At 48.6% G+C, this 24,282-nt stretch overlaps 2 protein-coding genes across 2 annotated transcripts; both read left to right on the forward strand.

Moving 5' to 3' along the window:
* The first annotated feature begins 1,542 nt into the window (after positions 1-1,542).
* On the forward strand, positions 1,543-9,793 carry ARL6IP1 (ADP ribosylation factor like GTPase 6 interacting protein 1). Its single transcript, XM_065030686.1, has 6 exons — positions 1,543-1,688; positions 4,130-4,263; positions 5,818-5,937; positions 6,796-6,913; positions 8,414-8,498; positions 8,738-9,793. Exons 1-6 carry the CDS (start codon positions 1,653-1,655, stop codon positions 8,854-8,856), a joined length of 612 nt encoding a protein of 203 aa, XP_064886758.1. The 5' UTR covers positions 1,543-1,652; the 3' UTR covers positions 8,857-9,793.
* Positions 9,794-10,651: 858 nt separating this feature from the next.
* Positions 10,652-14,885, forward strand: RPS15A (ribosomal protein S15a). Its single transcript, XM_065030687.1, has 5 exons — positions 10,652-10,820; positions 11,780-11,917; positions 12,097-12,176; positions 13,452-13,537; positions 14,750-14,885. Exons 2-5 carry the CDS (start codon positions 11,785-11,787, stop codon positions 14,841-14,843), a joined length of 393 nt encoding a protein of 130 aa, XP_064886759.1. The 5' UTR covers positions 10,652-10,820; positions 11,780-11,784; the 3' UTR covers positions 14,844-14,885.
* Positions 14,886-24,282: the final 9,397 nt, after the last annotated feature.

Genomic DNA, 24,282 nt, shown 5'->3' on the forward strand with positions numbered 1-24,282 from the left:
TTAACACACTTGGGTGCTTCACACGTTTATTTGCCTTTTTTCCTAAGCTTTTCCTAAAATGGGTAAACACGCCCCTTTTTATGCATTGAAGAGCAGGAAAAAAGTTTAACAGTTGACACTTGCCATCCTTTTTCTTTCTTGACACAATACCCCATTATAACATCCATGTAGGTTTTTGTTCTTCAGTGAAAAATAGTTATTCGGGAATAAACTGTTCATGTTTTAGTTAGAGCATTGCAGTAAAAATACAGATATTACATAAAACTACTGTTGTAAATAACTGATCAGAGCAATTTTGCCACACATCGGCCTGATTTTTTCGTTAATAGCGTAAGAAGAAAGTGTGTGATGCATTTGTTGTGTTGGGTATAATGGATGCGCGGAGGCTTAGCACGTCGAATTTGTGTCTCTGTCCTAAGTGCACGGAGCAATTAAACTCCTCCTTTCACTTTGAAGTTAGTCTGGGCGTTTAATTTTCTATACGTCCGCTAGGAGAGAATAATCTCAGTGTAGGAAGCATGTGTCATGCATTGAAGTGCAGAGAACTGGCTCCCGGTATCCCCGCGGGGCAGGGGGGGCGAGGAGCAGGTTTTGCTCACCCGGCGGCCGCCGTGGCCGCTCTCTGCCGTCTGTGCTGGGACTCTGGAGCTGACAACCAGCTGTGTGAACACACCCCTGTCCACATACACACCTGTCTTCATTTGCATTGTGCTTCCCCAGGCCCGGCGGCTCAGGCTGGCGTCACTTCCTTGAGAAACTGAGTTTTGTTTGAGCTTTGCTGTGGTAAAATTACAGATCTTTGAGGGCGGACTCTGTCGTTTTCAAGTGCAAAGTGGGACAGAGCAACGTGTAAATGAATTCAGGAGCTGTTCAGTATCTGTTCTTCACATGCGATGTTGAATGGGTCTGTAGAAGCTCAAGCAGCTCAGGGCGGACACGGTTTTGCTGTTACAGCGTCATCCTTGGTCCTTTTCTCCCGCATGGAGCCGGTGAGCTGAGCTGGCAAAGCATGGCCGTGTTGGTGCCAGCAGGACGAGATGTTTTCTCTGCCCTCATTTTGGAACTGAATTACATCCTAGGGACTGTGATTAAGCTCATTAATATGTGACAAACATTTAGGAAGCCGAGTCAGAAAAAACCTAAAAATCCACGTTTACATCCTAGTGCTTTTCTCCAGCGTTTATTCCCATGATGCTACAGCTTCTGAAAAGATAACAGTTGGACAGCCTGGCGGGCAGCCGGCACATCCCCCAGCGCTGCCTCCGGGCACGTCCCAACAGCCGCCCGCAGGCAAGCCGTGCCCCGCCCCGGGCCGGGCCGGACTGCCCGCCGCCACCCGGGCTCTGGGGACCGGCCCCGCCCCAGCCGCGCCCCCTCACCCCGCCCCGCGGCTCCAGCGGCCGCTCCGCTCTCCGTCGCATTGCGACGGAGGGCGGGGGAGGAGGCGCGGAAGCCCCACGCTGATTGGGCAGTTGTTTCTATTCAAATCCCACCAGCCAACCGGCTGTCGATAGAACGCCGCAGGAGCTCTGGGATTGGTGCGTGTTGAATTTCGAGAAGGCCAATGAGAACTCCGAGAAGGGCGGCGGAGCCTATAAAAGGCCGCGGCGCGGGGTGGGAGGGCACTGCCGGCGGGGGAGCGGTTGCGCAAGATGGCGGCGGGTGACAACAACAGCGTCTACCAGCTGGTGAGGGCGGGCGGGCCGGGCCGGGCGCCCCTCCGGGGTGCTGGGGAGGGGCGGGCGGCCGCAGGGCCCTGGTTTGGGTGTGAGGAGGTTGCTCGGTCCCTGCGGGCGGGCGGGGCCGCTGTGCTGCTCGCAGGCCGGAGCTCATCGCGTCTGGCGGTACCTGCGTGCGGGCATGGCGGTTCGTGCCCCGCCAGCCTCGGGCTGCGTTACCAGATGCTTCAGCGGCGTGGGAGAGCGGCGGGAGCTGGGTGATCGAACTTAAAAAAAAATATCAAGGGTGGGCTTAAATAGTAAAAGTTTAAATAAATACGAGGTTATGTGCATTTATGTCTGTAGCGGTGGCGAAGGGCGGCTGGTGGGTGTCACTGCCCGGCTGGTTCCGCAGCAGGAGCCGAACGGGGCGGGAGAGGCTGCGGCAGCCGGGCCGGGAGGTTCCGATTCCCGCAGAAATAGTGCAGAGAGCTATACTGCCAGAAATACGTGTGGTGCTCGGGAGGAATGACCCCTCGGAGCAGGAGTTCATGTTCCTGGGAACTTGCTTAGTCAAGAAACACTTCTGATGGTTGGGCTCCAGAATTAAGATTGTATCAGGAATAGTGTGGCCAGCAGGGCTAGAGAAGTGATTGTGCCACTGTACTCGGTGCTGGGGCCAAACCTCGAGTCCTGGGGGCAGTTTTGTGCCCCTCACTACAGGAAAGGCCTTGAGGTGCTGGAGCGAGTGGAGAGAAGGGAACGGAGCTGGTGAGGGGCTGGAGCACAAGTGTGATGGGAGCGGCTGAGGGACCTGGGGGTTCAGCTGGAGAACAGGAGCTGAGGGGAGACCTTCTGATCTCTGAACTGCCTGAAAGGAGCTTGGAGCCAGGGGGGTCGGGCTCTGCTCCCCAGGAACAAGCGCCAGGAGCAGAGGAAACGGCCTCAAGTTGCGCCAGGGGAGGTTGAGGTTGGATGCGGGGAACAATTTCTTCCCCAAAGGGCTGTGGGGCATTGGAACAGGCTGCCCAGGGCAGTGCTGGAGTCACCATCCCTGGAGGGGTTTAAAAGGTGTTTAGATGAGGTTCTTAAGGACATGGGTTAATGCAGGTGTTAGCTTATGGTTGGACTCAGTGATCCCGAGGGTCTCTTCCAACCAAAAATGATTCTGTAATATCCATATTGACAAAAGCTGGCTTAAGCTTTCCCGAGCAGGCCCAGTGAGAAGTCAACTTGCAGCAGTTGTCTCCGAGGCTGGCAGGGGCAGGCTGCTGGTAGTAACTGTTCTATTCCAGTCTGCTTCCCATTAAATTTTGTTTTGGTTGTGACACTAAATGCAGACAGAGGCAAGAAAACAAACCAAATCATCATAGAATGTCTTCTGGAGAAACGCAGATTGTTTTTCTGCATGTGACAGTTCGTGTTTGTAACATGAAATAGATGTAATAACCAGAAGGTGTTCAGTCGCCCGTTGGATAGATTTCTGCTTTATTTTTGTCCTGTAGTTTCCGATGGTGTTGCAGGGAAATCTGTGCTTTACCGTGGCAGCTGCACTCAGCTGTCTGTGTTATTCTGGTGGTGTCAGACTTCTGATCGAGGCCAGCGGAGCACGTGGCTGGGAATGAGCCCTGCTCTGCTCTCTGCGCCCCGCGCTTGCAGGACGTGGGGACTTCTCACCTCCCGCTGCTTGGGCAGCGATCGGTTCTGCTCCTGGTTACCCGAGGTTTGTCACCTCTGGGATCCCTTGTCCCACGGAGGGGAAACTCTTGAGCCATGTTGAACCTCAGGTGAACTGCCTGGCGAGCTGGTCCAGAGCAGCCAGGGCCTCCTTGCAGATGTGCAGGGAGCAATGTGGGAATGATGTAGGAAGAGGAGTTTAAATAATATAGGAAGAGGAGTTTAAGAGGATCACTGTCTTGGGCAACCTGTGGAAAAGCTTTCTCTGCACTCTGTGATCAGCTGGGTAACTTTACTGTGGCTTCTGAGTTTTTATCCATCTTCCACACAATACAAAATTGGTGTTGGACAGCAACTAGGAAGCTTCAGTTTCATGTGGTGGAGTTGTATTTGAAGAATACATATATTTTAAGTAGTTCTTGTGTTTTAGTGTTCCAGATGTTGACACAGAAAACCTGTGAGGTTTTAGCTAGGCTTTAAAACTTGGCTTTCTACTATTGTGGGGGAAGGAGTGCTGTAAATGGGGGGCTGGGGGCATACACCTTGGCAAAATGTGGGAGGAGGTATCGTTTGGTCTAATGAACCACTGCTGCTTTGTTAGGATCTTGACTGTTTTAAAATATCACTGCTACAGTGTCATAATTTGGTACAAAATTTGCAACATTAGTAACTTAACGACTCAGAAAGGTTTGTGACTGGGGTCTTTAATTATGACTCTCTTTCTTTTTAGCCGCTTCAAGGTGGGAATATTTGATACTCTGATTAGTAATAAGTTTTCCTCTCTCTTTGTGTAGGCTTCAGAAACTGCTAGCTTGGAAGAGCAGTTGCAAGGATGGGGAGAGGTGATTTTGATCACCGACAAAGTCCTTCGCTGGGAGAGAGCCTGGTTTCCTCTGGCGCTGATGAGCGCCGTCTCCTTTTCTTTTCTGTAAGTAGCAGCAGTACGCTGTCATGGCTGGCAGCAACACTATTAAGTTAATTAGTAAGAGACCTGTGATAGGAAGGCTCTCACTCTGGGTTCTGTTTGTGAACGTGTGTGAACTTTGAAAGTAAAAACCCGAGGAGAGCAGGAAGGGCCATGAGTCACGTCCTGCTGGGAGGCGGGGCGGCGCTTGCTGCGGAAGCTGTTTGTTTGCCAGCCGTGGTCCTGTCCTGCTTTACCACGCTCAGCTGTGTGATCTTCATCAGAGCGTTCAGACTCTGCCCGCATCCTCTGTATCCTGCTGCTTAGTCAAATCTATCTCCCTTGGCCTTTTTCCCCAAACCAACGGCGATATCATTATGGAAAACTTGTTTTTGTAGTGTGAACTTTCCTATTCTGCATCTTTGATGTGGCGTTGAGGATGAGTTCAGCTGTTTTGCACAACTTGATTTTTACATTTCCTGTCCTTTGAAAAAGGAGGAGAAGTAAAGACTGTGGGTAACTTCCAGTCAGTTTGATGGGAGTCTGTTGTCTCTGCATTGGGGACACAGATCTGGTTTGAGGCACTGGTACGTGCTTTTTCGTAGTGTGGTTGCGGTCAGGATGACCCCAATGTGCCTCGTTCAGATAATTGTCGACAACAGCTCTGGAGTTCCCCAGTTACATGTGGTTTTGGAGTAAGGAGAAGAGAGTTACAAAAAATCGGTGTTGAACCAGGTGAGGCAGAGATAATCCATCTTCTGGCTAATGTAAATTCTATGGCTTTCAAGGTGGGGTGAGAAGGATAGAACTCTTAAAAGAATTGCATGAACTTGACGTTATTCTGTTATAAATTCTGTGGTTGTGACAGGAAAGATCTTGTGTTCAATAATACTTTCAGGATAGGGGCAGAACTACTTCAGATTCTGAACTGATACTTCATCAAAAATGAACACTCAGCACAGTGGCGCTGTGCCAGATGTAGAGCGAGACTGGCCCTGTGATGGGCTGTGTTGGCTCTTCCATTACTTCAGTGCTCAGGAAGTTGTGTTAAGCGCAGATGATTAGCGGGGGCACAGCTGAGCGTGAGCAGACCCCGAGGAGATGAGCTGGTTCCTGCCCTGGGCTGCGTGGGACACTGTCCTGACTGCAGATCTCTGGCTGCTTGTGCAGAACAGGTTTGGTTACATCTCACAGGTGAGACGGAACAAATGACACCCTGTAGTGAGTTCTTCACCTGCTTAAGAACCAAGATCAGAGCTCTTACTCCACCTGGTTATTTCACATGTTTACCGCCTCATCCCTGGTCAATGTTAAGTTTACTAGATGTCAACTTCTGAGAGAGCAATAATGATGAATTTCTACTTCATGCTATGCTTGCTGTATTGTAGCATTTTCTTATCTAGTGCATTAAGAAAACTGTAACTTTTTAATCTGTATTTCTTTGTAATAGGATCAAATTTGAAGGCAAGAGGGTGGCTCTACTGTTGGAAGTCCTGAGCCGATCTGAAGAGGTCACTAAACATGTCCAGTATTTCACGGTATGGCATCCAGAAATCATTTGTTATCTTCTTTCTGCAGGATGATCTACTACTTGGACCCGTCGGTTCTGTCAGGCGTCTCCTGCTTCGTTATGTTCCTCTGTTTGGCCGATTATCTTGTTCCTGCTCTTGCACCCAGAATCTTTGGCTCTAATAAATGGTGAGGAAAGCTTGAATTAAAACAGCTTCTTGAGCTTAAATGAATTATGAACTTTATCAAAATGGAGATCTGACTTACAAATATCAAATGCTTACTTTATGGAGTCATGTAGTAAGAAATCAGCCATCTGTATAAATGTGAAGAAAGGATACCAGGAAGGTGTCTGTGTTTCTTTTTCTGAAAGAGAACTACTACAACATATCTTTATTGTTCCTTCCCTTCCAGAATCCTAAGGTTTTTTTCCAAGGAGTAGGCACATTCTTTGCTCTCCATTAAGGAGAGTTAATTCTACTCAACTAGTTTTTAGTAATTAATGGAAAATAGATACGCAAAACTAAAATTACGAAGAAGGGTATTTGATTATATGTTTGTAAAGACTGGCAGTAGTAAATATGATGACAGAAGAAGGTATGAATGTAATCATGGTTGAAATAGGTCTAAAGAAGGACAAGGCTTATATAAAAACAGTAAATTGAAGCAGAACTTTATTCAAACTAAATCTTGAGTTTAAATTCTAGTGGATCTGCTTTAAGACAACTAGATAAATGTTTTTGTCTGATAATGAACCAACATAAAAGCCAAAGTAATACAAGGTATTGAGTGTATTACTTGTGTGTGTCTCACTGGTATCAGATTAAAATCAATGGTCTAGTGTGAATGGGGTTGCTCTGGGAGTCAATTTAAGAGTTAAAGTAAAATAAAGTAAGCAATTGCACTACAGTGTTTGATAAAGGTATCAAACGAAGTGAAGTAAATGCCAGGATAAGTACTGGATACGTTGTTTTTTTTACTTCTGGACAAATACCATGGGAGACTTTACAATTTCAGATGGCTTTGGTTTTTTTTCTTTAATAAAAGGACTACGGAACAGCAGCAAAGATTTCATGAGATTTGCAGCAATTTGGTAAAATCTCGCCGCAGAATTGTTGGCTGGTGGAAACGCCTCTTCACGCTGAAGGAAGAGAAGCCTAAAATGGTATGGGCTTGTACTAGTTCATCTCTGTTGTCTTAAGATTTTATTTTTTTCTGTCTTAAATATTTTAGCAAGGCACGTGTCTGAATAAACTGGTATTTCAAACCAAGAACCAACAGTTCTGGCCAGTCACATCTTATTCAGACCTGGTGCGACCAGATGTGTGACTTGCAGAGCTGTACAGTTAGGGCCGTACCCTTGATGTTAAGATGAAGCCAAATTGAGTAACTTTGAGTAGGTCAGTTTTTAGAAATGCAGCTTGTGTCCAGTGTACGTGAACTGTTCAAAAAACTGGATCTTAGTCATGTGTCATCTTAGGGATGTGAGTTTATTGTCCTGAGAGCAGCCTGAGGTGCTGCGTGAGGCTGAGGTTGTGCCTGTGGGGATGGTGTGGCCTGACCCAAGGGATTTCTGACATGCTGCAAAACTGCTGCTCTGGAAATCACTGAGAACACAGAATTGTAGACTCTCTGCTCTTGATTTTAACAAAGCTGTGCAGAGGCATCGCATGTGTACTTTCAGCAAGTTTGCTGGTGACACCAAACTGGGAGGAGTGGCTGACACTGGAAGCTGTGCTGCCATCAGAGCCCTGGACAGGCTGGAGAGCTGGGCAGGGAAACATTGAATGAAATAGAACAAGGGCAAGGGTAGAGTCTTGAATCTGGGCAGGAACAACCCCAGGTTCCAGTATAAGTTGGGAAATGACCTATTAGAGAGCAGCGTAGGGGAAAGGGACCTGGGGGTCCTGGGGACAGCAGGGTGACCACGAGCCAGCACTGGGCCCTTGTGGCCAGGAAGGCCAATGGTACCTGGGGTGGGTTAGAAGGGGGTGGTCAGTAGGTCAGAGAGGTTCTCCTGCCCCTCTGCTCTGCCCTGGGGAGACCACACCTGGAATATTGTGTCCAGTTGTGGCCCCTCAGTTCCAGCAGGACAGGGAACTGCTGGAGAGAGTCCAGCGCAGCCACCAAGATGCTGAAGGGAGTGGAGCATCTCCCGTGTGAGGAAAGGCTGAGGGAGCTGGGGCTCTGGAGCTGGACAAGAGGAGACTGAGGGGGGACTCATTCCTGGGGATCAATATGGAAAGGGGGAGTGTCAGGAGGATGGAGCCAGGCTCTTCTGGTGACAACCAGTGACAGGACAAGGGGTAATGGGTACAAACTGGAACACAGGAGGTTCCACTGAAAGATGAGAAGAAACTTGTTCCTGGTGAGGGTGGCAGAGCCTGGCCCAGGCTGCCCAGGGAGGTTGTGGAGTCTCCTTCTGTGCAGACATTCCAACCCGCCTGGACACCTTCCTGTGTAACCTCATCTGGGTGTTCCTGCTCCATGGGGGGATTGCACTGGATGAGCTTTCCAGGGCCCTTCCAACCCCTCACATTCTGTGTGATTCTGTGTGGGAGAGCCAGGAAACTTCAAGTTAATCTTAAATGCTGAAGTGTTGCTGGGTACTGAAGGGAAGAGTTTCCAGCAGATCTGTGATAACTGCCCCTTTTTCATTTTTTAGTACTTCTTGACCATGGTTTTTTCTCTTGCTGTGGTTGCCTGGATTGGACAGCAAGTTCACAATCTCTTCCTGACCTATCTGATCGGTAAGTGTGCGGTGTGCAGAGCTGGACGAACTTCTTTGTTACCTGCCTGAAATGGGCTGGGGCTGGTAGAAGTAATTTTTGATTATATGAGTGTGGTGATATTTTATTCTTATTGCAGGGTTACATTGTTCTGTTTTCAAGCAGTTAATGGGGCTTAATGGCAGTAAGGAATTGCAAGGTGACAGAAGCTTATCAAAGGAGTATTAAGTAATTCCTTTTCTTTCTTTTCCCCCCTCTAGTGAGTTTCTTGCTGCTGTTTCCTGGACTAAACCAGCATGGAATCATTACCAAGTATGTTGGAATGGCAAAAAGGGAGATAAACAAACTTCTCAAGCACAAGGAAAAGAAAAATGAATGAAGAGTGAACTGATGTTCACTCTTGTAAAAGGTTTCCTTGGGAACAGTTTTGAGAATTAATGTATAATTAAGGTAATAGAAGTTGTGTTGCTCACTGGCTTTTTTTAATTGGCTCCCTGATGCAGTGAAAATGTCACTCTAGCGACTGCTGTGGGTTTGTGTGTCTCTTGCTGTGCTGCCCGGGGTTCTGCAGCTGAGCTTGTAGGAAAGATCCTGACCTGTCATGTGCGGAGCTTATTCAGTGTCCTCGGCAAACTGAGGGGCCCCATTAATAAATCCCCCAACGCAAGAAACAGTGGAATTGTGATGCTTGAGAGCATTTCTGTAGCTGTGTTGGTGTCACTGATCATTAATTTGTGGCTACAGCAAGTGTGGAAGGCGGTTGTGAAAGCTGCTGATTGCTCTGGAAAGGGGACGGGGGCTGGAGAAGTGATCACAGCCAGGGCTGCACACCCAGAATCGCTGCAGAAGGTGATTTCATTGTCTCACTGAATCCGTTTGCTTTTTTTTTATGGCTGCATATACCAGATTATCTGTTGAATAGGGGTCTGGAATATATAAATTTGTAGCTCAGTTATTTAGCTGTAGTGTAAATTTCAACTCATTGCACTGAGACTGTAGGAAATGAGTTAAGGTGTTAACAGCCGATTGTTGTAATAACTGCTGTTGTCATGGAGCCATGTAGCACGTTTGGTTTTACGAGTGTTGTTGACTGTGTACAAAATCACCTGGAGTGTGCTAGGTTTGTCTCTGTAAATAAGCCTGTCTGAATTGTTTGTGCTTTTCTATGGAATCTCCCTCCTTTTTTAAAAACTGATCTTTTTTTCTTTGAAAAAGCTAAAACCTGTGTTAATGCATTTTAAAAGTTTACTGTTTTAAAATGAACTCTTCGGTGTCTATTGTAACTGTTGAGTAGGTAAATACAGACTAAGAAGAAACTTCTTGGAGTCTTGCTCTTTGTGAACACACAGAAAATTGCGTCTCTTGATGAAGGAGCTGGGAGTGGTGTCTGAGTGCGGTGTCCTAACAGAAATACTCCCGTTGTTTGGGATGCTCACTGCAGGTGCTGAAGGTGTTGTCAGCTGTGGCACTGAGAGCTGCTGCTGCTGCGGAGGGGACAGGTGCCATGTCACCTCTAGCTGGTTAGCGCTGAGCAAAGTGCCTGAGGATGGATCAGACCCAGTGAGCAAAGCCTGTGATAAACCCAAACTGTGGGGAGATGTGATGGTGCCATCTCCAACTGGTGTTTAGAGAACGTGCCACTTACCCAGCACGGACTTGCTGGAGGAAAAACTGGGTGTGATAAGGCACGTGGTGACGCTGTGCAGTGTCGCAGAGCTGTCTTGGGGTAAACAGCGGTAGAAACGCGCCCTGTGCGCAGCTTCGTGAGCTCAGACCCCCAGCGCCTCCTGCGACTACTGCTTCCAGTGCAGAGTAGTTACGCTGCTCTCTGGTGTATGGGGCGCCGCTAAACTTCAGTGTGAATTAACTATGGTGAGATTTCCTCTATTGTGCCCCGTTTTTGGTAAAAAATAACAAACCCCACAAACAACAACAAAACACACCAAAACCCACACAAACAAAAACACCAAACCCGCCCAGCCAAGGGTGGGAGCAGGAGGAAAAGCCCCGAACTGCAGTCCCGGCACCAGCTCGGGTTTGTCCTGTGGGTTTGTGTTTTGCTTTGGTTTTTCCCCAGCAAGGCCCAGGATCCGGTACCCGCTTCCCGCCGCTGCGCGGAGCGTCCTCGTTGCTATGGGAACCCGGGCGGGCGCGTCGCTCCGGAAGTGCGATGCTGTCTCTCGGCCAATGGGCATGGCCAGGCCCGGCGCGCGGCGCTTCCCGACTGGGACGCCAAGTCTCGCGAGATCGCGCGGGGCGCCGCGCACCACCTCGCGCCCATGGCCTTCCCATAATCCCGCGCGGACGCCCGGCCTCTTCCTTTTCCGCCATCTTGCTGCACCGGTGAGTTTGTGTTCCCGCCGCCTCCCGGCCGCATCCGCCGCCTCCCGGTGCCATCCGGGCCCCGCCGCCCGCCCCGCCCGGCCCGACGGGACCGTCAGGCTGCGCCCCACCGGCCCGGCCCGTTCTGAGCCATCGGCGGCCCCCCTGGCGCTCTCCGGAGCCTCCGGAGCGGAGGGTGGGGGGAAGCGGCCGCGCTCTCCTCAGAGCTGTGGGGCGGGGGCTGCCGAGGCCGGGCCGGGCAGCGCTCGGGGAGCCGAGCGACGGCTGCGGGGAGTGCGGATCGAGCGGCGGGTCCGGATCCCGGGCGGGACGCGGGGGTCTGGGCGGGAATGGGCCCGTCGGGGGGTCCCTGGCCTTGTACGCACCCTCCGGTGCTGCGGGCCCCGGGTCCGGGCGGAGCGGGGCGGCAGTGCCGGGCTGGTCGTGCCCTGCGCTAGGCCGGGGGCTCGGCCTTGTCCCCGGAATGCAGGACTTGGTGCCCGGGTCCCTTTTCGGAGCGCTGTGTTGCACTTAGATCCTGCAGGTGTTCTGCAGGTAAGCAAGGCGAGTGGTGTCTGTTGTTCTGATGCCGTGTCTGACTTGGTTTTTGAACAGGGCTAATAATGCATAATTGAATCCGTTCCGTTCCGAATCCGTTCACCTGGGAAAGGTGTCACGTTGATGAAATATTGTTTAGAGGGTGGGTTTTAAATCCTGTGAGTGTACATGTTGATAAAGCCAGGTTTAAATAAGCGTGTGAGATTTCCTCACTTGTCATGATAGTTGTGAATCTTTTTGAGCATACCTGAGCATGGGATTTGATTCGCTTTTTAGCCTAAGAAAGCTTGTTATGATTTCGTATCACTTGCTGTCAGTCTGAGGTCTTTTTAGTCTAAAATTAGCCTTAAAGAAAAGCGCGGTGCTCAGTATTTCTGTGCCGAGAAGCCGGTGTGTGTAACCCCCTCCCCTGTCCCCCGCAGGCACCATGGTGCGCATGAACGTTCTGGCCGATGCTCTCAAAAGCATCAACAATGCAGAGAAGCGTGGGAAACGCCAAGTTCTCATTAGGCCGTGCTCCAAAGTCATCGTCCGGTTTCTCACTGTGATGATGAAGCACGGTAAGTCGGGAGCGTTTGTTCTCATTCGTGGTTTCTGTGGTTGCTGTTGCGTTAAGGTGCTTTCTGACCAAAAGTAAATCAAGATGCTTGAACTAGTTTTGTAGGACGTAGTTAATTGGGTTGTATTAATGTAGCTAAGTATTATGTGTTTGATTTGCCTTTCTGCTGATCTTTTGTAGGTTACATTGGCGAATTTGAGATAATTGACGATCACAGAGCTGGGAAGATTGTTGTCAATCTCACAGGCAGACTCAACAAGGTAGGATTTGTCCTCCTGGACTCAGTTCTCTAGTGGGGTGTTTAATGAGACTTGTTGTTTGTCTGCTGCAGTTCTGAAAGAACTACATTTAAAGAAGGTGGTATTTATTGGGTCAGTGTAAATGAGAGTGATTCGGGTATTATCAGTGGTTATCAAATACCTGTTTATTTTTTTAGGTCCGTAATGGTATATATAGTTGACTAATTGCATTTCTTTTAAACTCTGGATATGAAGGACGTGTTTTCAGGGCAGTCTGCTTGCACGTGCTGTGTGTTTCTCCCTCTTTAAAAGCTTTCTGGCTTGATAGTGATTTCCTCAGTTTCTTTGATGTTTAAGTTACCTGGAAGGCCTGGCTTAAGGGATGAGAATTCAGTTGCTTTCCAGGTGGTGTTTAATACCTGTAAGCATTGAGAAGACAAGCCTTTCTCCTGCCGTCAGATGGGCTTTGCTTGCACTTGAGGGATAGTCAAATATTACGTTAGTGAGGGCTTCTTAAGTTCCTGGGGCATGTGAAGTATTCGTGTGCGCTTTGGCAGTTTTTACACGCGTTTGTCTCGACATATTGAGCTTTCTAGTTCTGTGGTGACATGTGCATCTTTGTTTCCAATTAAGTTATTCAAGTGAGAGGTGGCTCTTTACTAAGCAAATAGAATAATTTGTCAGAACATGTTGGGGGTGGGGAGGCTTTCTCCACAATGAACAAATATTGTGGTTGAAAATAGCTTGAGTAGTAGGCAGAGAGTTCTGAGACCTCCCAAATTGCTGGTGTTCCCTCTCTGTAACGAAAACTTCATGTGCCAAGTTTGAGATAGTGTTCCTTGAACTCTTCTGAGATGACTTTTTACCAGATCTTGCAAGGCGCAGCTGCATGGACGGTGTTTTTTTCTCAATAGTTGCAATAAAGGAGTGGTTGTTTGGTTCAGAAAAATGTCTGTCAGTGCAGGATTTATGCTTTTTCTCTTGGGTATTAGGATAATTAGAGCTGGTGAGGTAACTGGAGGTGATAGTAGTGGTCACAGTCAATAAGTAATACCACTAACTTGAAAACCTGGATCACTTTTATACATTATATCTCCCTGTTTAAAATCTAAAGGTATTTTTGGCTAATTCTGTATGATGATTAGAAGTAGAATATCCCTGAGTGATCGCAGGAATTCTCATGATAGGCGCTTAATAATCTTGAGCGGTTTACTGCGCTTTTGTACTCTTCCCGCTTTAGCTGTTAATGAGTTAGTTATAAAGTTGTTCAGTTTGTAAGGGAATTCTGTTTTCTAGTGCGGTGTGATCAGTCCCAGATTTGATGTTCAGCTGAAGGATTTGGAAAAGTGGCAGAACAACCTCCTGCCTTCACGTCAGTTTGGGTAAGTCTGGAGAAAAGTTAAATCTAAGTCGTGTGAAAACATGGGGGTTTTAAAACACTTTCGTGCTGCCTGAGTTAGGCTCACCTGACACCTTTCTTATCAAACTGGAGGTAGATACCAGTCTAAACAAATCCATCTTCTGTATAAATGCTGTTTAAACCAGTTTTAAAGGGGCACTGCTAAGCAAGGACCTAGTTTTACTGGGCTTTTATAAATCCTGGTTTCATTGCTTCTACAATTCACTCTGAAAACAGGATTTTTCTCTTACTCAATTTAATAAAGGGGCCTTTAGTAGCTGGGGGAGGGATCATGTAAATTACCAGGTCAATGGAAGTAGGTTGTACCACTGCTTAAAACTTCCCGATTGGGTATAAATTGGTTAGATACTGAGTGACAAGAGACTCAGAGCCTCTGTTTAACAAGCCTCCACAACACAGCAAATCCTACTATTGCACAGTACATTTTTCATTCCCAAAATTCACGGTGTCAAGAGTAACAGACCTCAGTGCAGCAGCAAGACTGAGCTGGATGGGTGTTGAGGGGCTCAGCCTGTCCCGTCCGAGGCAGGTTGAGCAGTTCTTGTCCTTTCTGTTCCCAAAACTCCAGCATTAAGCCCCTTGCTTTAGCAGTACTGGTACAGCTTACTGGTGTGTGTCGTCATATTGAGATTTTTAAGAGTATTTACAGAGTGGTGGGACAACATGTGTGGATGAAATAAGGATAATCCCCATGCTGGCATTAGCAGTGAGTTGGGCTGGTTCAGGTGTCAGTCTGGATCCAGATCCTCGTCTGCATCGGTGCGTGGTGTTCACACACCGGGAGATGCAGCCCACGGAGCTGAGGAGCTGTCTGGCACCATGGCAACTCTACCTGCTCTGGAGAAAGATGTCTGCTTAAAATAGAAGCCGACTTTGTCTGGAGACTGTAGAGTTGCTGCTGCTGCTGCAGCTTAACTGACTTGACGGGGGAACACGCAGGAAACCTTCTTGCGGAGACACATGCAAATGCTTGGAGAACAGTAGCCTGGGGATGTCGTGTGTGCGCTGCAGAGCTGTGTCTGTGAGAGGAGTTTTCATTGTCTGAGAACCTGATCTCAGTTCCGCTGGGCAGGAACGGGTCTCGCTGGTGGAGCGCAGGGCTGGAGTCTGTGCTGGCAGTGCCGCACGAGTGCGGAGCAAAGAGGTAAACTGAACATCTGCTCTTTGTTCACAGGTACATTGTACTGACGACCTCAGCTGGCATCATGGACCATGAGGAGGCGAGGCGAAAACACACAGGAGGCAAAATCCTGGGATTCTTTTTCTAAAACTTGTAAAAAAAGAGGATACTAATAAATTACTCAAAAGGACTCTGGTGTTTCCAGTCGGTATTTTAATGACTTCTAACACTGCCTGTGATAGTGCTTGTGACACCTCTCTTCAGTAGTACTTAACATGGCATCTTTACTGCAAATGCCGTTGGGGTTCTGCACCATCACAGCTTTCATTTCTGTTAATCGTGTGACCTGTTCTCCAAAATTACCACTGGAGTGACAGCCACGGGTCGCTGTGGGAACAGCCTCAGCAGGGAGCTCTGGTGTTGAACCACACGCTCGGCTGTCGCGGGCTGGGATCGTCTCTTGCGTGTTAGATACGTGTGTCTCCATAGTTACGTGTATGTGACTCCATGGTTTCATCTTTTGGCTTGATAATAGAAGCTGCCTTGCCAGAAAATATTGTGTATGATTTAAGAAGTTATGAGATGTGGGATTGTGCAATAATTGAGCTGGTTGAAGCTTGATTCCAGATCACGAACTTGTTCCACATCTTACAGTAACTGAGGCAGAGAAGTGAGTGATCTTCACATTTCTAGATTAAAAGTCCTTTAAAACATGAGATTTGGGCAGGGTAGTTGCTGTGCAGCTGCTCTGCATGCTGCCACTCTTTGGGATTTCTTTTTGGGGTGGGGAAATAAGGATGTCTGATCCTCCACGCAGTGAATGTTTAGTGCTGAATGAGTTGTTGGTCTTTGTTTCAGGCGTCTGATGTATGACAGCGTAATGTATTTGATGCACAGAAACAGCAGCAGCCTTCCCGAGCAGCTCGCGGAGCCAACGCTGCAGCTGGAGGGCTCTGCAGGCGGCAGGACGGGCACCGCGGCTGGAAATACCTCATTTTGCTTTGTTTGGAGGCCATGAGCAAGGAGCCTCTCGAACCGCCTGTTTGACCCTGCTCTAAACCAGCTGTTGAACCTTGATACGAACAGTTGGAAACAATTTTCCTTCTCAGTGATGTCTCCTGCTGCTTGTTGTGTGCAGATACTTGAGTTAGAGGTATCGTGCCTTTAAGGTTGATCACAACGCTTTTAGGAGAGCGTGGGGTGGAAGAGGTTGTCTCCAGGCTGTGTCTGTGAAAATATGTAGCCTGTTTCCATTCAGTCTGTTAATTTTTATGGAGAGCAGAAGGTGGTGCTGCTCAGCAAACAGCTCTTCGCTATTTGCACAGGCAGCACGCTGTGTCCTGATGTGGTGCCTCTTGGGGAAACAAGGCAGCAATGAGGCTGTGGAAGAACGTAGGTGTTCTGGTGGGGTGCACTAGCACCCCATGTTGGGCCTGCAGCTTGATTGAAGAGCAGGGGAATGACAAAAAAGGCTAATGTACCTGTTTTCTTGCAGTCACCTGCTGGTTAAGTTCACAAAGTACAGATTGCAGGTGGCATCAAAACATTTGAATGTGATCAGTACGGTTCTCAGTTTGATTTGAGACAAATTTGCTTAGCTGAAGATAAAGATTGTGAACTGAATTACAAAGAGTAGTTACACAGTCAAAAGTCTGTCTTGACCCCGTTCTATTGTCAAATCAAGCAAAAAATCAAATTTTGTTACAGGTGGGTTTTGGTTTGTTTTTTCTTTTTTGTCTGTCCCCAGTGGGGGTAATTCTGCAGTACTAAGCACCGATACGCACGTGAGCAGAGTATCATACATGTGTGTGTATATATATATATTTCCGCTGTTCCTTTTTATAAAATTTATAAAATTGATTTGTATCCATCTAGAATAGAACACCTGTTCCTGATACCTGACCAAAGGTCAGCGGTGGTTTAAGAAGGTTCCTTTAGATGAATTTACTGTGACTTCAGGTTCCCAGTCGGTCTGATTTATATATTTAACTGAGTTGGTGCAGGACATGCAGATCAGTTTTCTCCGAAGCTGTTGACCTGTGTGTTTCCTTCACTACTACAGTGACTTGTGAAGTAGGAGAATTTCTGGCCTCCTCAGCTGGCTGGGAACAGGCTCTTACATTTCACAGCCCGTCCAGCAACTTGTGTGGAATCACGGAGCGGGAACCCGAGCTCCGGCGCGACAGGTCTGGCTGTACGTAACACTTGTAACTACACCCTGGCTTACCACACGTGGAAGCTGATATGGCTGATCCGAGTTAGTGAGATGATCTCTGAGTAAATTGCTTGTACTGCCCTGACGAGAGCTTTATTCCTGGGCTGTCGCTGCTGGCTGAGATCCAAGAAAATTGTCATGGGACACAGGAGCTGACGTGGGGGATCATGACGTGCCCTGCAACACAACTGCTTTCAATGGGTTTGCAGAAATCCTTAGACACGTTTAACATCTGAAAGTGGTGTTTTGTTAAGCCTCAGTGATGTTTGCCGAGCTGAGGGCGTATGCCGTGGGAAAGTGGAGTTTGGGGGTAAAAAACTGGCATTTAGGGTAATAAAAGGATTAACAGGGAGAGGTGAGAGGAGAAAAAAAAGGCCCCTCACAGGTTGTAACTGGCAGTCGAGGCAAAGGGTTAGTTTAGAGAAGGTGTTTGGTACCTGTGGAGCAGAGGGGGACGTTAATGACGGAGGAGTCCCCTATGGGACGGGCAGCCAAGCTTCATGTGGGGAAACCTGGGAGCGTGGGTGACACCGGGGAAACGTCTGTGCCGCAAAGCCCTGAACCGCGGAGCTTCACCTCGGCTGCTCCCCGGGCACCCTGCGCCCCAACACCCAGTGAGTCCGAGGGGGTCGTCTCACTCCCGCACCCTCTCGAGGTGCAGAGAGGGGCCACAGAATCACAGAACGTTAGGGACTGGAAGGGACATCGAAAGATCTTGGCCTTTTGGCCAGAGATTCGCCTCTGCTGGTGAAGCCAAACCTGAGCAGCCGGGTCTGAGCGCAGCCGCTGGCCCACCAGCTGTGTTATGGTATGGATGGTATACAGTGACGTGCTGCCCACAGTCCCTGCCTGCTGGGCTGTCACAGGGAGGGAAACAGCAGTAGTCCTGCTCACAGGTGGTAAAATGGGGTCAGAACTTAACCGAGTTGTGAAAATTACCGAGTGGGTTGTCGTCGAGGGGGCTGGTGGCCCATCCGCGGAGCACGGCCTCGGTTCTGCTCTCGGACACATGAGCAGTATTTCCAGGTGACAATTGCCGTTGCTCCTTGTGCTGTTGTTTAAGAACAGGATAAACCAAGTTGAAAGCGCCTGCCATGTGTTAAGAGAAATCCCTGTTCATTGTTGCAGAGGGAGGTTGTGTCCACAGGTGATCTGTGCTGGCGTCCCAGAGGGCTCTGGCCTCGCTGCTGCTTTTGCAGAGCTGAACATCCCGATTTCTCCTGTACTCTGATCCACAAAGATCATTTTTTCTGTCTTTGATGCACCAGAGCCTGGTTTAAGATAATTAGAGGTGAGAATAAGTGTGGATCTTCAAAATATGGCAAGAGGGTAGAAAGGATGGTGCATGAGAGAGGCTTCACTGCAAATGCACTTTCTCCTCGTCTTTTTTTTTCTGCCACAGAAAACAAATCAGCTCCACTCCTCTGGATGGGATGTGTGTTCTGTTCCTCCAACTCCTGTGCGAGTGACCCACACCAGAAACGCACCGGTAATTAAACCCCCATCCCCAGTGTCGGGGCAGGTTGTTCAGTGGCTCTTTTACACCCACTGGAGCGCTTGTCTATGTCTATGGCGGCGGCCATAGACAAGGACACACACGTGGCGGAGCAGCAGAAAGCAGGACAGAAAACGGGCTGAAGTGGTGGGCGAGGCTTTAGGACCAGCTTCAGACCAGGGTTTGGCACTGAGCGGTTATTCCCAGCAGGGAAGGTGTGAGAAGTCGCTCGTGGCTGCTGTGGGGACCTGAGCGCCCGGCACGGTGATGAGTAGAGGGTAGGAGACACCACTTATTTTTAAAGGATCTGGGACTGCCCAAGCTATTATTTCAGGGGGTTTAATTAAAATGCTCTTAAATGATAAGATTTTTTGGGGCTTTGTCTAATGCTATTTAGATAATTTAGATTTAAACTAAGACTATCTATTGTTCAGTGTTACTGTCGATTAAGGCAAATATTATGCTCTCAGTAAGTATTTGGATGTATTTAACCACGATTTGGTCCAGGACTATTCTAGTAGAACCAAAGAGTTTCAGAAGCTGGTGGCCTGTGTTGTCACTCATGCCTCCGATGCTTTCTCTGCTCAAGTGCTGTCATTTCACTCATGCAGTTCGATTTTAAAAAACCAATTATCTATTTTGCTCTTATTTTTCCTGCTGTTTGTCACCTCTTTGCTCTGGTACATTGTATTTTGACTGCCAGCTCGTGACCCGGTTCGGTTTTGTTTACAAATGTTCTTACAAACAGAAGTGCTGACATACGGTGTGACAAGAATAACTGGGTAAACTTCATACGCAAAGGTGCATATTGTGCTGGGGGGGAATAATCCATTGATCTCCTGCTCTTCTCAGATGCAGTGAATGAGAATGTCTGAAACATAACAAATTGCGCTTAGTTTTTAAGTTGATCCAGTCTGGTGTGTTATGTGAGGTGCGTAAGACGAATCTCATCAAAGCCCTAGAAACAGAGGAGAACACGTACAAAGAAATACTGTGGTTCTGGTGCAGGCAATAAGAGTTTGGACCTTTGCCAGGACCGCTTTTCAACATGATCAGGTATTCCTGGTACCCGGCATGGCCCAGTGGTCACCCATGTTTCCGAAAGCTGTCCTGGCGTTCTTGATCTGACCGCACTGGGTTGAGCAGCCACCGAGTGATTCTTACTCAGTGTGTGGCTGCTCACTTGAACCTGTAGTTATTTATATGGAGAGCACAAATGAAAATCCCTGCTGTTGGGTGCATTGCGTCCCCGTCGCCAAAAGGGCTCCAGCTCCCCCGGGACAGGCTGTACCCACTGGGTCTTTCCTCACGCAGTACGTGGAATGAAGGGATGGGCAGATGTTTGGTTGACAACTAGATGACAACCTGGTAAAATGTGATACTTGTGTTCTGAGAGTGTTTCAGTCCTGGAGTTTCACTGGCTGAAGGTGGGGGAAGGAAAACTGCAGGCCAAAAGATATATGCGAAGTGAAAGTGGGGAAAACAAGACTTCTGTCACTAAGAGAATTGTTCTGCCTTCTAAAACATGAGCTGGGATGTAAGTCCAGAAGAGACACTCAGTTATCTTCTCTGACCTTTTTATAACAAGGGCCCTCGACCTCATTCCTGTTGAATTTCACCGTTTCGTTCTGTACAGACGTGGGGCAGCAACCACGAACACGAAGGAATGCCAGTGGTGGAGCTGCCTTTACAAGTGGAGCAAAGCTACAGTAATTACTCCCAGCAAGTTAAAACTCCTTTTGCAAAATCTCTGATGTTCCGGTGACGAGCCTCAGTCCAACAAGGTGATCAAATGCGTATCTGGTTTCTTCAATAGACTAAACGCAGCTGACTCTACTACAGCTGTGTTGCGTGTCCTACAACGCTCTTCCCTCTCCTTCACGTGCCGGTTGTGACACTCAACTGTTCAAGCAAAACCTCTGGTGATGTGTGTTTTGTTCCTGGGCTGGCATCAGGGCAATAGTCCTTGTGCAGCTGTAGTTGATCAAATTTTAATGCCACGCGACAGCACAATGCAGCAGGATGCTTGAGATCAGCCAGCTGAACGCACCCAGCAGCCACCACTGGCACGCTTTATAGCAACATAAAACATTGTTCAAGTGGGTGCCAAATGGTCAATAAAAGCAAATGGGTCAGGTGTGTATTTTAATGAAATGGGTAGTTCATTCTCCCTGCTCTGGGCTGTAATTTTCCTGATCCTCTCAGGACACCCCATCTCATCAGTCTTGTGACCAAGTTGAGAGAAGAGATGCTGCTGGAGCAGTTGCGCTGCTGGGATGGACGTGGGCCTTTGCTTTGGCATTGGAACGGCAGGATTCAAGTTCCGAGTCTGGCTAAGTTGTGTTTCCTCGAGGGTTCTGTCTGCCAGGGCTGCAGGTTGTTGCATTTGTGCTCCTGTTGTATCTGCTGCTTTTGGACAGGGCACCTGAGCAGGGTCCAGGACCTGCCCCAAACCTGCTGCTGCCAAGGAGACGCTTTTCTTCCCCGTTTGGGGGAGTGTTGTGTGAGGACAAACCATGGAAATGGAGACTGTTCCTGTTGCTCTGTTATCTATTGCTGTTCCCTCTGGGGTCTTCGTCATTTATAACCAGGAGGTGATTTGTTTTTAATCTCATTCATTTTATTTATTGTTCCCACTCTAATCACATCATACTACCCGTTCTGCAGAAAAGAGTGTTTTTCCAGAAGCTTGCAATCCACCGCCTGTGAGCTCTAGATGTCTCTCTTGCCTTAATATAGGAAGATATGAAAAAGGCAGCGGTAGCAAAACACTTGGTATGTCATCTTGGATAGAAACGTGTACGTGCAGCACCCCTCCGTCTTCCGCTCCCCTGCTAAATTAGGGTGGGATTTGCCCCGTCTATTGTGGGGAAGAAACCTGGCATAACCATTCTTATTATCATCCACTGATGCAACTAAATCGTGCTTTCAGCTGGACCAGGCAAGGATTATACGTGGGAGCAGAAGGAGAAAACAGGTGACAAGTGAGGTTAAAAGAAGAGCTGCTGCTGAAACCCACCTCTGGTGTACTTTCCCAGTCTCATTAGCTCTGTGGATGGAGCCTAATTGGTATTGGGTCCATTGTTTTGTGTAGTATGAGTTTATTCAAACAAGCAAAGTCCAGGAACATCAATGAGGGTTTTGATATCTTTACAAAACAGGCCTTTAACCATGAGAATTAAAGAAGTCATGGGGAAAATGAAAGGATTTTTTTTCCCCTTTTCTCCCTACACCTCTGCAATTCACATGGACGCTCGTCTCCTCGCTTGCAGTAACATGCCCAGCTCTATTCTTGCATAACAGGATCCTCGGCATAAAATCCACAAGTCTTCGTGGGCTGGTAATTAGCGCTGGCCCCCATCAGTCCTTGGGATTCGTTCCTTCGGGCAGCCCCTCAGTTAAGCATCTGCACGCCTGGGATTCGGAGCCGTGTTCAGCTCGCTCGGGAGCTGAGCGCACGTCGCGGGTCGGCTCTGGTGGGGACAGGCGGCTGGATCTGTCTCTCTTGGTGTCCTGGTTTTGTTAAAAACAAGTTTCTCTTTTAGTGAATTTGCCTGTCAGCTAAAGCTTCATATGAGCTGCATTTTCCTGGGGAACCAGATCCATGTTTTGGTGAACACAGCAATGGAATGTGAAGTTACTGATAAGCATGGATGGACATCTCGCGAGAGGGGCAACGAGAAACAGGTGACCAAGAAACTGACCAACTGAGTATAACATCCCATTCACGTGAACACTTCATATAAAAGTGGGAGATCACAAGGATCTTGTCTCTTTGCCCTTCTTCTTCCCTTTTCCTTATGGCAACATTATGAGAGGACCTTGTGAGTCGTCCCTGCAAACTGAGGCCAGTGACAGACTGAATCCAGCTCCGGTTGGCTGCAGAGTCCAGTCCAGGACTTCAGGTGCCGGCTCTGAGTTGCTGAGACTTTCAAGATTGGTTTTGTATATTTTGTATTATTTTCTCTATTCTTATTAGCAGCATTAGTAAAACATTTTTAATTTTCCCAACTCTCTTCTCTCTGTCCTTCTTTCCCTCCCGATCGCCTGTGCTGAGTGGGAAGGGGGAGAGGGAGGGGAAAAAGGGGGAAGTGGAGGGAGGAGGTTAACAATACATCTGCCAGGATTTATTGTCACCCTGCAATCTAAACCCTCGACACTTGGGCGCAAGTCAAAGCCTCGCTTGTTTTCCACGACCGGTGGAGGATTTCTGAGCCGGTTCTATTTGCAGTTTAACGTGAAGAATAATTATAGTTCAGCATGGCGTGACGCCTTGCTTACCGTGTTTGTGAAGCGCTGCCCGGCCAGAGGCGAGCCGTGCGTGGCAGGACCACCGACCCATCTGCCACCTGCCAGGCAGACGTTTGCTCTGGGAGGGAAGCGAAAATCAGGAGGGTATTTTTATCTCGGAAACACTTTTCTTGAATGACATTCAGTCCTCACCAGGCTGTGATGAGCGGAGGAGTTAATCCCCCAGGGGAGCAGTGAGAGATGCGTGGCCGGGCGGTGCGGGGACCGACCTCACCCCACGGCAGCGAGCTGGGGTCACTATGGGAATGTGTCAGAGCTTCGGTAAACATGACTCTGTGCTTGTTTTCCTGGTGGAGACCCAGTCCCATTCCCCTGCCCCGCGGGGGGAACCCACCTTTCAAACCAGCAAAGTACAAACCCAGTGCTGGTAGGTGGCAGCTCCAGAAATAGAAAGATACAGTGATAGCAGATAACGCTCCCTGATAGCTGAAATGAAAAGAATTAAACTGTACAAAAGTGTGCTTTAATTGCTAACTCTCTCCTGTCTGCTTAAATCAATAGAAATAAAGGTCTCCTCTTTAGTGATGAGCAGTTCCAGGCAGAGCAGGCGTGATGGGGGAAACATGTTTGGAATAAATACTGATGTGAATGACACTTATTAGCTACACTGTGGCATGTTTATTTCTCTGTAGTTAGCACAATAGCACAGCTTGATATGAGACGGGTTCTTTACTCGTGCCTGTGTGTGCGTGTGTAAAAATAACGATGGATTGTTATGGGCAGAATGCAGATGATTTTCCTGCCTCTGCAATTAGCATCGCTGTTTGGATGGTGCCATTTGTTGTGAAGATGAGCAAGCGGCCTGAGCACAGCTGTGCTTTGACAGAACCTTCCCCACCTCGTGTCCGACAGCAGAACAGGCGATGCAGAGCCCTGCGAGGCGAGAGGCTCCTCGTCAGCCCCCGGCACTCCTGGCAGCCTCCACCTGAGCTGTGGATGGAGCGGGAGGGAGTGGAAACATCCCGATTATCTCATAGGAATGTAATCGCAGATGTGTGGGTGGCTGGGTGAAAGCTTTATTGTTTCCTGAGGAGACGGGGGCTCTGAGAGGAGACTGGTGATGGAGATAGGGTTGGTTGCTTGGCGGATGGGAACCTGCTCATCTTGTCTTGCTCTCCCGTGCTTGAGCACCGTATCCCTGGTGCTGGGAGCGGTGTTGGGGCTCTGCAGGGAGCTGCTCGTTCCTGCTGCTGCATCGGGGTCCAGCAGCCCTGCTGCTGCCCTGCTTCTTCTCATCTCGTGGGGTTTGGGCAGATGCCTCAAAGACTCAGATCCTGCAGCAATTTTTGTAGAATCACAGGCATTTTGTGTTGCAGGGACCTTCCCAGCTCCCAGTGCCCCCCCTGCCATGACAGGGACATCTTCACCAGCTCAGGTTGCTCAGAGCCCCGTCCAGCCTGGCCTGGGATGTCTCCAGGGATGGTTCATCCACCACCTCTCTGGCCAACCTGGGCCAGGCTCTCACCACCCTCAGGGCAACAATTCCTTCCTCATGTCCAGCTTGAATCTCCCTCCTTTAGTTTAAAACCATCACCCCTTGTCCTATCACAACAGGCCCTGCTAAAA

The sequence above is a fragment of the Columba livia genome, chromosome 15 (assembly GCF_036013475.1).
Source record: "Columba livia isolate bColLiv1 breed racing homer chromosome 15, bColLiv1.pat.W.v2, whole genome shotgun sequence".
In the NCBI taxonomy this organism is placed as follows: Eukaryota; Metazoa; Chordata; class Aves; order Columbiformes; family Columbidae; genus Columba; species Columba livia.